The sequence below is a fragment of the Branchiostoma floridae genome, unplaced genomic scaffold (genome assembly GCF_000003815.2).
Source record: "Branchiostoma floridae strain S238N-H82 unplaced genomic scaffold, Bfl_VNyyK Sc7u5tJ_1319, whole genome shotgun sequence".
NCBI lineage: Eukaryota > Metazoa > Chordata > Leptocardii > Amphioxiformes > Branchiostomatidae > Branchiostoma > Branchiostoma floridae.
In genome coordinates, this window is record NW_023365697.1 from 5,831 (window position 1) to 18,682 (window position 12,852).

At 42.1% G+C, this 12,852-nt stretch overlaps 1 protein-coding gene across 1 annotated transcript; it reads left to right on the plus strand.

Annotated features, from left to right (window-relative positions):
• Positions 1–249: 249 nt before the first annotated feature.
• Positions 250–1,464, plus strand: LOC118407347. The gene is made up of 2 exons (XM_035807811.1): positions 250–401; positions 717–1,464. Exons 1-2 carry the CDS (start codon positions 250–252, stop codon positions 1,204–1,206), a joined length of 642 nt encoding a protein of 213 aa, XP_035663704.1. The 3' UTR covers positions 1,207–1,464.
• Positions 1,465–12,852: the final 11,388 nt, after the last annotated feature.

Here is a 12,852-nt window from a genome sequence, read left to right on the forward strand (position 1 = left end):
AGACGCGAAGACAGTGACGAGGAAGACGAGACCGTCGTCTACGTTAAGCAAACTTGCCGGCGCAGTGGCGGGCATCAAGACTGACCTACATGGTCCTATTAAAGGTGCCAGGCAGTCTTGGACCAAATTCGGAGGAACAACACGGTCCCTTCCTCCAACAAGGAGAGAAAAAGAAAGGACATGGACTTCACAGACAGGCGGCGGCCATCAGGACGCGCCGCCGATGTGCACACCTGAGGTTGACGATGGATGGGTGAGTATGGAAAAGTGCAGGAAGACAACGAGCAGGAAGAAGACCAGCCCGTGGAAAACGAAGATGGAGAGGGGGAGGTGGAGGAGGAAAGCGAGGGAAGCTTATGCAGTGAGCCAGAGAGCTCGGGCTCGGGAACAGAAGAGGAGTAGTTGGGACTGAAACTAGTTAGACTAATGTTGGGGTGGGAGAGTTAAGTTGAGTATAGATGATTTTGTGTTTAATTATGAGTTAAGTTAAGTACAATTATGAGTTCAGTTAAGTATAGATGATTTTAGATGATGGGAAGAACATGAAGTCTTTTTTATATAATGTGTTTAGTTAACTTAAGTGTTGAAGTTGCATTGTAGTGGTTTAGTACAGGGTAAGGTGTTTAAGTTAGGTTTAGTGTAGAAAAAGGACCTTGAGGGAACCCTTCATCGACCACCTGCTGAAGAACCTGCAGGATCGTTTGGCCTCCACCCAGCTGCTGTCCAGCTTTGTCCATACTGGACCCATCCCTGGTGCCTGATGACCCCATGAATGAGGAGTATGGCTGTGCCGAGGTTCAGTGTCTCGCAACACAACATGGTGGTGCGGTCAATGGGATTGTTGACCATGTTGCTCTTGATGATGAGTGGTTAAGCCTGCGAACGTACATGAGGCGGGGCAAGGGCCACTTGTCACAGGAGCAGCTGGTCAGATCCCTTCTGACTGATGCCACCCTGGCACTGTTGTATCCCAACATGAGGTTGCTGGCATCAGTGTTGATGGTCATTCCAGTCAGCACTGCTGACAGTGAGAGGTCCTTCAGCACACTGAAGAGGATAAAGACAAGGCTGCGGAGCCGTCTCAGCAACGCGGTGCTGAATGACCTCCTGACCATCAGCATTGACGGACCGCACGTCAATGACTTTGACTTTGCTAGGGCGGTGACCAAGTGGGCTGGGCTGAAAAACCGCAGGATCAGTGTGTAGCCCCATTAATGTTATGATGTCCATATTCATTGCAATCAATGCTGTAACGTAGTGCAAGACCAATCAAAGACTGTGTTAAGGATTGGTACATCCCTGCAATTCTATTGTAAGAACTTGAAGTTATATTTTTCACTGATGTGAAATACATGTGTACTTAGTAGATAGTACTCAAGAAGTTATCATTTGTAGACAGTACAGTAGACAGTACATTTTTCTTTTGTATCCCTTTTATTTTTTATCCAGAAGACTATTTTCAACCATGATTAGTAAGTCAGTAAGTAGATAACTTATCTGTGACATGACTTGTAATTGTGATATGTCATGACATGTCAAGTTTATCCGATATTTGTTGCAATAAACATTATTTTTGAGTGTGATTTGAAAGATTGGACTTGGATTATTCTTCCCTTGTAGAAACTGTAGTTGTGAAGCTAACTCCGAGGAAATGGCCTCCATTTGTACTTGAAAAAAGGTAAAATGCAAGAGCTTCTACCCCAGGAGGCGGGGGGGTTGGCGCTTCGCGCGCCGCATTAGGGTGCTGCGCACCCTCCTCCATTCTGTTATAAATTCCTGGGGAGAACCCTGAAGGTGTTTAAGTTGTGTATATGTTAGGTTAAGTATAAGGTTTAAGTAATGTGTTTCAAGCAAGGCTTTAAGGTAAGGTAAAATATATGTAAAGTAAAGAGCAAGGCATTGTTTTAGAGGTGATTCTTGGAAATGTGTTGTAAAGGAAAGTTAGATTAAGTAGAGTGTAAAGTATGTTTTGAATAATCACTATCTACTTTTTAATATGCAGTTTATCAAGTTCTGTTGCTCTGTAACGGTTGCTAATGACATTGTCCGGAGTCTTCCATTTTTACACATGACGTAAATGAAGAATATTTAATCATAAATGTAACTTAGAATTACACAGGATGTTAAAGGTATAGATGAACAAGTTTGGTCTAGCAATAAAATCATGAAATCTCATATCTTCAGATGAAATTGGTAAATTTGGCAAAATAAGCCTGTTAGAAAGTCATTGCCATGGAAACACGTAAAAAACATAAACTTAATGTTTTCAATGTTGTTGCTTGGAACAAGAACGTATTCTATACGATATCGCAAACTACTTTTCTCTGTCTTATATCAACAACGTGGCATCGAATCAGAGTGCACACCTGCTCGACATTCAAAACAAATGTACTGATGTTAAACAGCTGGCATAAGACATATCGAATATGTTATCTTGTTTTATACCTAAAATCACCCATGCAAAACTGCAGTGTTGAGAGCATGTGTGCTTATAGTAATGTCAGATAGGATCTTTGCTTTTGCAAGACTGGAGACTAGTGGAGAGGGCAAACTACTGCATCCACAGCAGATACAGGACATCGTAAAAGTGTCAAACTTGGGTACTGATGACGAAGAAGGCAATTAAACTGATGAGGAGAAAGGGGAGACGACAACATCTCCAGGAGTTTTCCAAACCAGCCCGAGAATTGTGGCCGTGTACTCAGAGGGTACATTTTATGGACTTGTTACGCAAAAAAGGCCGAAAAAATAGACAAGTATGTATAGTTACACACGGCAAATTAATACCTGCTGCCACACCCACCACTACAGAGAGTACTGCCAGAACACCACATGACTTCGAAACGTCAGGGTGGAGTATCATACCGCCCCATCCCCTACCCGACATGGCCCGACTACATGAAAAAACACCCCCAAAAAAGTGGACGACAAACATTTATTAGGCATTACAGAACGACAAAACTTTCCAAAACACCTTCTGTCCTCCGTTCGGGATCCATGCTGTAATTATTACAATGACTGGGACAAAAGAAACCCAGGAGAGGGAGACTAGGGGACAGCAAGAGAAGAAGATACATTGATCCTGCAACGGATGAAGTACGAGACAGTGTGGTGTACTACAGCCATCCATGGGGATATACTGTAGTTGTCGACTTCAGTATGATGGCAAGGAAGATCTCCTCCACAGTTTTTTTAAACAAACTAAGTTAAAAAAATGTACTCTTAAACATACCTTTTTGGCTACTTTCATAAAATGATGGAGAGCAAGAAACCTCTCAGGGCGTACACCGGGTATGTCAACGCACAAACAACATGTCAACAACAACACAACTCACAGCTTACAACCTTTTCCTGTATGCATACAATGCTTTTGAGCGACTAGTGGCCATTGACAGGACAACACCATTCCAGTGCCCCACTTAAAAATCACAACCCGCAGTAATTATTTTGGGTAGTATTACTCTGGGAATCAAGAAAACATGGTGCCTGATCTGCAAGCTGACCTGCAAACGCAAAATGTAAGCATAATATTTACAAACGGACTAAAACGAAAAGCTATTGTATTATCTTTTATTAAAACTTTAACCTTATTTTTAACGGTTTAAATGCACACCTGCTTCTTTATCCATTCATCACTCTAAAATGAAGAAATAATTGAGAAGATAGCAATAAACTAAACTAGGCCTTCATATCTCGCGACCTCCTGTCATCAACAGTGGGAGCAGGCATCAGCATCGTGTAAACATCAAAGATGAGACAGTTTACTGGAGTCGGTAAAGCTCTGTCACTTCAGCTGTGCAGGGAGATGGAAAGGGCGTTGTGCAATGGTGGGAACAAGCCATTGTCTAAACTAATAAAACATTGTTGATCCACATGCATCACAGCATTTTTCAGAAAGGTTGGTGCTGAAAAAAGGAAAATAAGCTGGGATATGACAGTTTAGTGATGAGGCTGTCATTAAACCGGATCACTTTTTTGTGTAGGGACTTCCTGGAAGAGCTATCAAGAAACTCCCCTGAATGCGGAATGATTCAGATTGCAAGAGAAGACTCCACCAAGAACATCATTGAGGAAATGGACTTAACATCAAAGATTCAGTCAATCACAGCTATACCTATATATAATACATCTATTTCAGGTAAAGACTCTGCTGGCCATTGAAACATAAACATAACATTACAACCATCTTCAGGATAAAAGCATGCCCACGTCTTATCTTACAATAGTATGTTGCTCATATAAATTGTTAATAAGTATTTTACATTGTTTGGAGTATGTGGACCCTTTACTATGTGATGAGACAATAGGGAGTTCAAGAGAAGTTGTTTCCACTGAAGTGATACTCCTATCTATGCGAATAACTCTACTCTTTAACAAGATATTAAAGCGACAGTTGGATTTCTTTATTACATTTCAATATCTAACATATTATCCCCATTCCTTTACTTCACATGACCTGGGTCTTCCCGACAGCATAAAGCGCAAAGCCATTGATGCCGTCGGCCTCCAGAAGCGAGCCATTGAAGAGCAAGACATGGTGAAGACAGAGATGGAGCGTGTTTTGCACCATCTTTTACCCAGCATGACATTACAAAGCAGGACATTCGCAGATGTACGGAAAGCGGCAATATCTCAGGGCACACACATCATCAGAATAGAGCTCAGGATGTATATCTTCAAACAATAAATTTTGGCTCTCCCCGTCCCCACTTCAAGTCATATTCAATAAACACTTCAACAACAGGAACGTGCCATTTGAGATGGACAGCGGGCGGCAGCGCGACAACTTCGAGGTGTCCTTCCTGGCGCAAGAAGCTGGAACGCATCGCATCCCAATATCCTTCAACGGGGACCCTGTGCAAGGTAAGACCGAGAGTAGATGACTCATTAGGCCTTGCAAACGACTTATCGCACATTAACTAGAGCAGGGAGGAACTATTACCAATGAATACCAACCACTCAAAAAAAGTGTCAAATTCCCCAACTAGTACTAAAATCAAACATATGCGTTTTTTTGTATTTCCATAGTGCACTAATACCCTGGATAATGGAAGCAACGATCACCCTTTTTTAGCAATCAGTAAATCAACCATATGAAGAGCATGAGGCAATGGCTTTTATATTGGAAATGGAGGAAAAATTCTCTTTCGTGCTGTTGGTCCGGAAGAAACACCTGGCCGTCGAATCACAGTACAAGAAGATAAATAACCGATGATGAAAAGAATGTGGGGGTGGGGTGGTGGTAGAAGGTGCAGACCCGTAAATCATTGAAATAAGTCAACCCACACTGTTGATGAGAAGACTGAGAAGACTACTGATTGGACAAAGGCAATTACGAAGTGGAAGATTTTTCGGACCGATTTTGTTTCACCATAGACATAGCTTTTTTTCCTTGTTACTGGATATATTCTGTTTTATCAATATGTGTAAAAAAAATGACAAGTTCTGTTGTTAGAAATTGATTTTTATTATCATTTATATTCATTTTTTTATTATTTATGAAAATAATTAGGAGAAACCACATTTCGCTCTAATAATATTTTGGTTTTATCAGTTTCTTAACAATATGTCGATGTTACAACGATACTGATAGCATTCTTTCAGTGAGGACACCAAGTCACGAAAAATGCGCAAAAGAGAGTTGTTGAGGGCTGTTTTCAGCGAGAACCAGGAGCAAGAGATTGATGGTGAGGTTTCTCCCATTAAAAAGAATCGTTTCATCGCCCGTAATTCAAGCCGGCAGATGTAGCCTGTGTCAAGAAGGTGAACAGCCTTAAGAAGGCCGACTTGAGGAAGGTCCTGGTGACCATGCTGGCACACGTCGTCCAGGAACCGGAGACGTTCCATTGAACCGCCACCAGGCGAAACACCACTAGCCCCGCCACCCCCTCCACCATGAGTGCCGCCGGCCAAACTGACTTCATTCCGCAGCTAATGTCGCAGTCATGGCGCCGGTTCATGAGGAGGCTTATTCTTTTATCGACTCCTCTTTCGCTATTTCTTTTTGTTTTGTCATTCGTCGTCATGCAACTGCGCCGTCCCTTTACCAGAGTGTATAGCATGCAACGTCGAAGGTAACATTAGTCCCAGAATTTCTCTAGAAACGAAGGTTAAGCTCCGTCCTTAAATAGGGGTCAGGCTGGCCTTCCGACCCACCAAGGTAACTATGACACCCCCCCCCCCCCGAATGAAATAACCCCTTTACCCCCAATCGGGAAAGACATGCCCTTATTTGGACTAGTTGTAAGTCTCTAAGTCGTAAAGTAGGCAGAGACTTAACGAAAAAAAGCAAAACCATGACAATGGCTGTATGCTTTTTCCGTTCTTTTTTGCATTTTTCCACTTGCAGTGGCAAAATGCCTTCCGGCCAGTGTAGTCGCCGTTGTGATGGGGTGATGGAGTGATGTTGAGATGAACGGACCTGTTCAAAATCTGCAATGCATTTGTATACAATTTAAAAGCTCTGTCGTGAGTCATTGTCTGTGGTCCGTAATGGGGCCTGATATTTGATTAGATTAAATGAATGAAGTATGATATTCCTAAGATTGATGCAGCATATAATCAAATTATTGCTCTTGCATTTTAATGTTGTATTACCAATTCATAAAGATGAAATGTTTTCCAAATAAATCGTGTATATATATATATATAACAGTTACATATAGCCTATCCCTGATTCTTTTGCGACTTAGTTAATATTCATTAGTAGGATTTCCAGTGCGAAAATGGAAATTGCCACGATATTTCATGGATCGCCCTGTATTATCGAAAAAGAGCTGGACCTTCTAACTTACCAGATTTGTAGTATGTACTGTGGAGACCGTGACGATGTAAAAATGTTAAAGCAGGGGTAAACGATTGCTGAGATATCATTTTCTGAAAAGTGCGCTATGATGCACCGGGGAAGTGACTTCCGGGTTCAGGGGTCACTACACAAATACCTCTGACGTCAGCCTGATTTGCAGAGCTACGGTCCGGGATCGAGTCCTGGGGAGGGTGATTTTCAATTGTTCTTGTTTCCTTTTTACATCCATTTAATATAAACAATAGTTTCAGCACATTCCAATAACTAGAAAAAACCGTGTACACACGCAAACCTTGGCAAAATGCCAGCTTTTTTAAAGCACTTGTTTCTGTACTCTCTATGGTCAGCATCCAACGCATTCAACTTCTGAAAAAAACGAAGCCGGTCCTTACTACAGGAGAAACGTCAAATGGAGTCTCTTGACGGTTTTCTTTTATGTGACAATAGAATATTTTTTTTTAATGCAGGTAGCTTCAAATACTTGTCTTCCTGGTGGGAAGGTGACGCACTTTGTTCCACTTGATTCCCGGTTAGAATGAACTTGCTGAGGAATATTATAGTGCTGCTTTGGACAATTTCCTTCTATGGCGAGATAATGGCCGACCAAGACATGGAGCCATCTGGAAGCTTATGCGAACCTCAAGGGCGACATTTAATAATTATTTTAGGCAATGTCGCCGTGCTAAGGCTCAGCACCAGGCCAATGCGCTGGAAAAGTTTTTACATAATAAGGATATTCTGCACTCCGCTCCAGAAACGGCTCTAAATCTAGTATACAATTGACTATTATTGCAAAGGATTTGCCCAAGAGTCACCAAAACTTATACTAGATTGAAAAGAAGTCTGACACCAAGACTTAAGCTACATGTGACACCCCGTTACCTGACTAAAGGTGACAAGTATCATTCTGTCCAGTATGCCTATCGTGTTTCACATGTCACAATCTCTAAATTTGGGCCAGAGGTTTGTAAAGTTATCCGCAATGAGAACAGACATGAAGTAATGGCATCCCCTACAACAGCTGAGGAGTGGAAGCCTATTGAGAAATAATTCAAGAACAGATGGAATGTTTCCTCACCCATGTGGTGCCTTGGATGGAAAAAATGTAGCTGTGAGATGCCCTGCAAACTGAAACAAACATTACCTTAATTACAATGGATTCCTCTCTAGTGATGCTTGCTATAAGTTGAATTATGGTTGGAAGACAGCCTGTTTTTAAATCAAGAGAGGTATTTAGACAAGGGTTACCACTCAGTGCCCTTCTCTTTCTATTTGTCGCTGAGGTTATGTTTTATGTCATACAATGAAATTACTATGTGACAGGAATCGTCCGAAGTTAAATTCACGAGTCAGATTGTGTCAGGTTGCTGATGACACTAATCTCTTTTTATCTGAACTGGCCAACATTGCACATTGCTTTTTGTTTATGTATATGTTTGCTGTCTATTTTTATTCAACGCTAGTACACGGATCCAAGTGCAGCGTAGACATGTTTTCCCCCAAGATTTCTCAATCTGCACAAAGAACTGGAAAAGTGTAGCAACAGACAGAAGTAGCTGGAGAGCAGCAGTACACACCGGTATGGAGTAGTGTAGGGCTGCCCATGAACGGCAAGTCTTAGAGGCAAGACAGAGGAACAAGAAAGGAGTAGATGGGTCGAATATCGGAGAAATGTTCACCTACACTTTCTGTAAAAGAGGCTGCCGTGCCAAGATTGGACTTATAAGTCATCAAAGGCACTGCCAGGCAAGAACTGTAACCAGTAACTGGCTGAGGCCCTGACCGAAGCTGTCGACCGTCTTGCGAGACGACAAGAGCCGAAGAGGAATTGTCCACCCACTTACTCTTCTTGTTTTCAATATTACAAAGAAAATATTAAGAATGTTATAGACAACCATGATTGGCGTTAAAGCGAACATTGGATCATATAATGTTAATGGACTTGCAAATCATAGAAAAAGAAAACATTTTTTCTTGGCTGTGGGAAAAAACAGTGACACCATATGTTTACAGAAAACACATTCGAATTCAAAAGAAGAAAAATTATGAGGAGAGAGTAGGGCGGGAAACTGCTGTTTAGTCATGGAATGAGTAACCAGCGGGGAGTGACTATTATTTTGAAAAAAAAAATACTTAGGTTATACTGTGCATGATGTTATAAAAGATGATGATGGTCGACTCCTTATGTCAACCAAAAGGCCAATGCAAAGTACAGGAGTGAGACAATACTCTAAGAGCTGCTACGGGTGAGCTACCTGCAGACATGATTGTAAACATCTCTTATTTTTGTTAGAAATAGCCTTGTTTGGTATAATTCAGTGGCTGAGTCATTGTCTTTATCTCAAATTAAATAGGTGATGGCTGAACAAATCCAGAACGGCCACCAGGCTATGTTGAAGCCATCAGTATACTTCGGACTACAGTGCGACGAGACGACTGATATAAGTACAACGAAGGAGCTCGGGCTGTTGACTAGGTTAGCTTTAAAATGTCGAGGTGTTGGAAAACATATAGTTACCTGAAATGTCACCAACAAGAATGTCACGTGTAACATGTGCAATGTCAATGCTGTGTTTTGCAGACTCATCATGGCATATGAGGAGGTGGCAAACAAGTTTCCTGCCATGATCCCAGTCCCTGATGGCACGTCAAAGACCATCACGATCTGCATCTTGGGCTGGCTTGTTGATAAGAAGAAGACAGATTGACTGGAAAAAGGAATTTGCGGACCATCACGGACCGCATCCAAGGCTGGCTGCGGAAGAAAAAACCAGGGCGTGAAGAGGCTCGAGATGGGAATGCGTAACAGAGGCAGCAGCAGCATCACGAAAGCCGAGGAGTTCGCTTTCTCCAGAGCTTCAGAACCTTGCGAGTGTCATCCTACAGAAAACTAAACAGCAACAGGAGAAGATGGGAGACTTTCAAACCAAATTCAAGACTTTCAAACCAAATCCAGTGTTAAGAGGCTAAAGTGGACAGTTTAGCCGGCGAGATCAACTACATGAACGTGTGAAAGAAGGCGAGAAGACAGCGGATCTTTACACCGGTAAGCTTGACTCTCTTCGCGACGCTTTACGAAACGAACAACGGGGGAGACTAAAGGCAGTTTCATTAGGGGAAATCTACTCTATCAAACCAGATGAAATTAGAGGCTCCTTGGTTTGGATCTGATGAAGCTACAGTAATGACAGGTGGGTAGATTCATAAATGGAAATTGACACACTTTTACACTGACAAATGTGTACCAGCTATACTAATCTATACAACACTTGACTTGCCTGCAGAAGTCAAGTAAATGCATTGCACAAAATAATAAAGCAAGCGATTTACCCGTCATTCCTTGCAGTGCGAAGTAATGGTGGCCACACTGCTCAACGCCCAGAGTAAGCTGCTAGTTGCCACTAACTGTATCGTACATAAGTTGGCTCTAGCTGGAGAAGCTGTGTGCTTATTCCGAAAATCCTTCAAACCCAACCTCTTGAAGCTATTCAGGTTCTTCGATGGCTACCCATGCAGATTGTCACGACTGCACCTGATTTAGGTAGGCTGCTTGAATAAGTGGACTGTAATATTAGGCTTGTATTGATTTTAATTGGTGTCAGCATTACTGTACGAAGTAACTGTCAGTACATGTGTGTCGTTTTTTACATTTCGAGCAATGCATTTTTTTATTTATTCTATCACCATAATTTTACTTTTAGGACATCATGGAGCTGACAAAGCGAACACTGAATCAAGCCAGGGACACACGTTGGCTGAGCCACGACGCAGCCTATGTCCTGATGGATCAACTGCTGAGGAATGCCTAAAGGTGCGGACAGGTACATCGCACTGGTAAAATAAATTTTCTTCTTGGACCGGTCCTGAAAACGGAACTGAAAAAAATCAGTGGACCTATGAAACGCTCTCATGTATGCTCATGAGAAGGACCGCGACGACGACAGGAAGCTGAAACGCTGGAAGAACAGCAACAGGTTCGTGTTTATTGAAATCCCTGCCAAACCTTTGCCGACTAAGATGACATTTTATAACCCCCTAGGTGCTATGAAACACCGAGAGCAGTACCACAAGAAGCTGGAAGACATGAAATGCGGGAAATGTCCTCTCAAGGGGCCCGGGGCACTACAGCAAGATCTTTCCGACGACATCATCTGTGTCATGTCAGGACACAAAGCAAGGCGACCCTTGCTGTCAATACATCACCACCGTACGGGAGATCCATTCACAGTCGACCGAAAATGCCATTGAGGAAAGTTTTAATCGTCTCTACCTTGGGCATGAGGCAGATGTTAGCTACAGTACTTCCGGGATACCAGCTGACGAGAATGTCAGCCCAAAGTCACCGTGGCATGATAACAATATCAGGGGCCGAAAAAGATCCAAGGCCCCTGCTCGGCAGCTGAGGGAGGTTCCCAGCGAGCGAGACAAGTCTGATAAAGCAGGCGAGGATGCGTGCTGTTTCAGCCAGCACTCCCAGGAAGAGAGGGCTGAGTACGGCCAGCGATTCCAGTCCTCCGGCATCGCAGAAGAAGTCACACGGAACACCTGTTGGTGGACAAGTACACCACCACTACCTGCGTGAAATGCACTTCTGTCTACTCACGGATAACGAATTTGGACTTTCGGAATTATGGTTTTGACGTTCGAACTTTTCTGTACTATGGTAAGGATCTTACGCCCAAAGGAAATAAAATGTGTTAGATGACTGGTTAGATTTGGTGAGCATGCTGGTGGGCATGGCTGATCTGAATTGTTTATCATTAAAAATTAAGAGAAATTAAACGAAATACTATTTTTAAACGGGACGAAGACCAAAATGCAGATGTAGTATTTTTTACAACACTGAGTTTGATTTCGACTGGGGTGGAAGGGGTTTCACTTCGGGCAACGGTAGGCACCTGCTCACCTTCGCCGAGTACATAGACTCGTCAATGCATACTCCGGGGACATTGAGTATCATATCGAACGCCTTCAACAAAAGAGCCACGCGGAAGAGCAACCTGTCGTTCTTTCTGCTTGTTCCCCATCTCCAGAAAAAAACGTCCCTGGTACATCTCAAAAGGCTCGTCAAAGATAAGAAACTGTCCCGTACGCAAAGAAGGGACAGCAGGATATAGAAGATTTTCAAGGTATAAATCCAGTATGAGAGCAGAGAGAAGACTGCCCGCGAGCTGCTGACAACGTGCACAGCCGCTACTGTCCCGAGCGGGCACGTCATTTCACAGGGTAAGAAATTTTCACAGGGTAAGAAATTTTCACAGGGTAAGAAATTTTCACCGGACAATTTTTACTAGTGTCCAGATGTGTAAATAAGTTGTAAATGATGAACTTATGAATATTACTTTTCTTTTGTCAATGTTTACATTTTTAACGTCAACTAGTCCATACGGACATTTAGATTATTATTTCATTGTAATACATATATAATGTAATGTGTATTTGAAACTTGTGTGGCGATAGTATCAGGGTAGTCTTGTTGTATGTAATATTTAATTTGTAAATAAGCTGCCCTTTTACAATTGCTAAAACGGGCAATACAAGACGGTCTTTGTTGCCCTGTACATAATATAATATATACTCTCTATGCAACTTGTGTGGAATATTCATTTTTTTGCTATGGTGATCCTCAAACCATTGGTATATATAATGTATTTACATGTACAAAATTGGGTTGATATAAAAATTTGAGTTATATAAAATAAGCATTGATACAACTTTTTCCAGCCTATCTTGGTTACTGCCAGACCATTCGTCGAAGTTACACACAGAGCCTGTCAATAAACAAAGAAAAGGCGGCAAAAGAAAGAAAAGCACCTCCGGTCACGGAGAAAGAGTGAGTCTATTTCTAGAAGCCTATAATGCAAAACATTTGTCTTCATACAAAAGGCCAAGGCCTTGGCACCTTGTTTTTAGAAGAGAGGAACATGTTTCGTTAGATTGGTCTTTCAAATTTTGCCTGTGTGCGAAACTATTGCTAAAATCATGCACAAACAAGAAGTTGAGGTCATAAAAGAAAAGGCGGCAAAAAAAAAAAAGATTAGAACCCC

Coding starts and splice junctions, on each gene's coding strand:
- LOC118407347 (XM_035807811.1), top strand. CDS start 250: ATGGGTGAGTATGGAAAAGTGCAGGAAGACAACGAGCAGGAAGAAGAC. Junction 402..716: donor TCGGGAACAGAAGAGGAGTA/GTTGGGACTGAA, acceptor GCCTCCACCCAG/CTGCTGTCCAGCTTTGTCCA.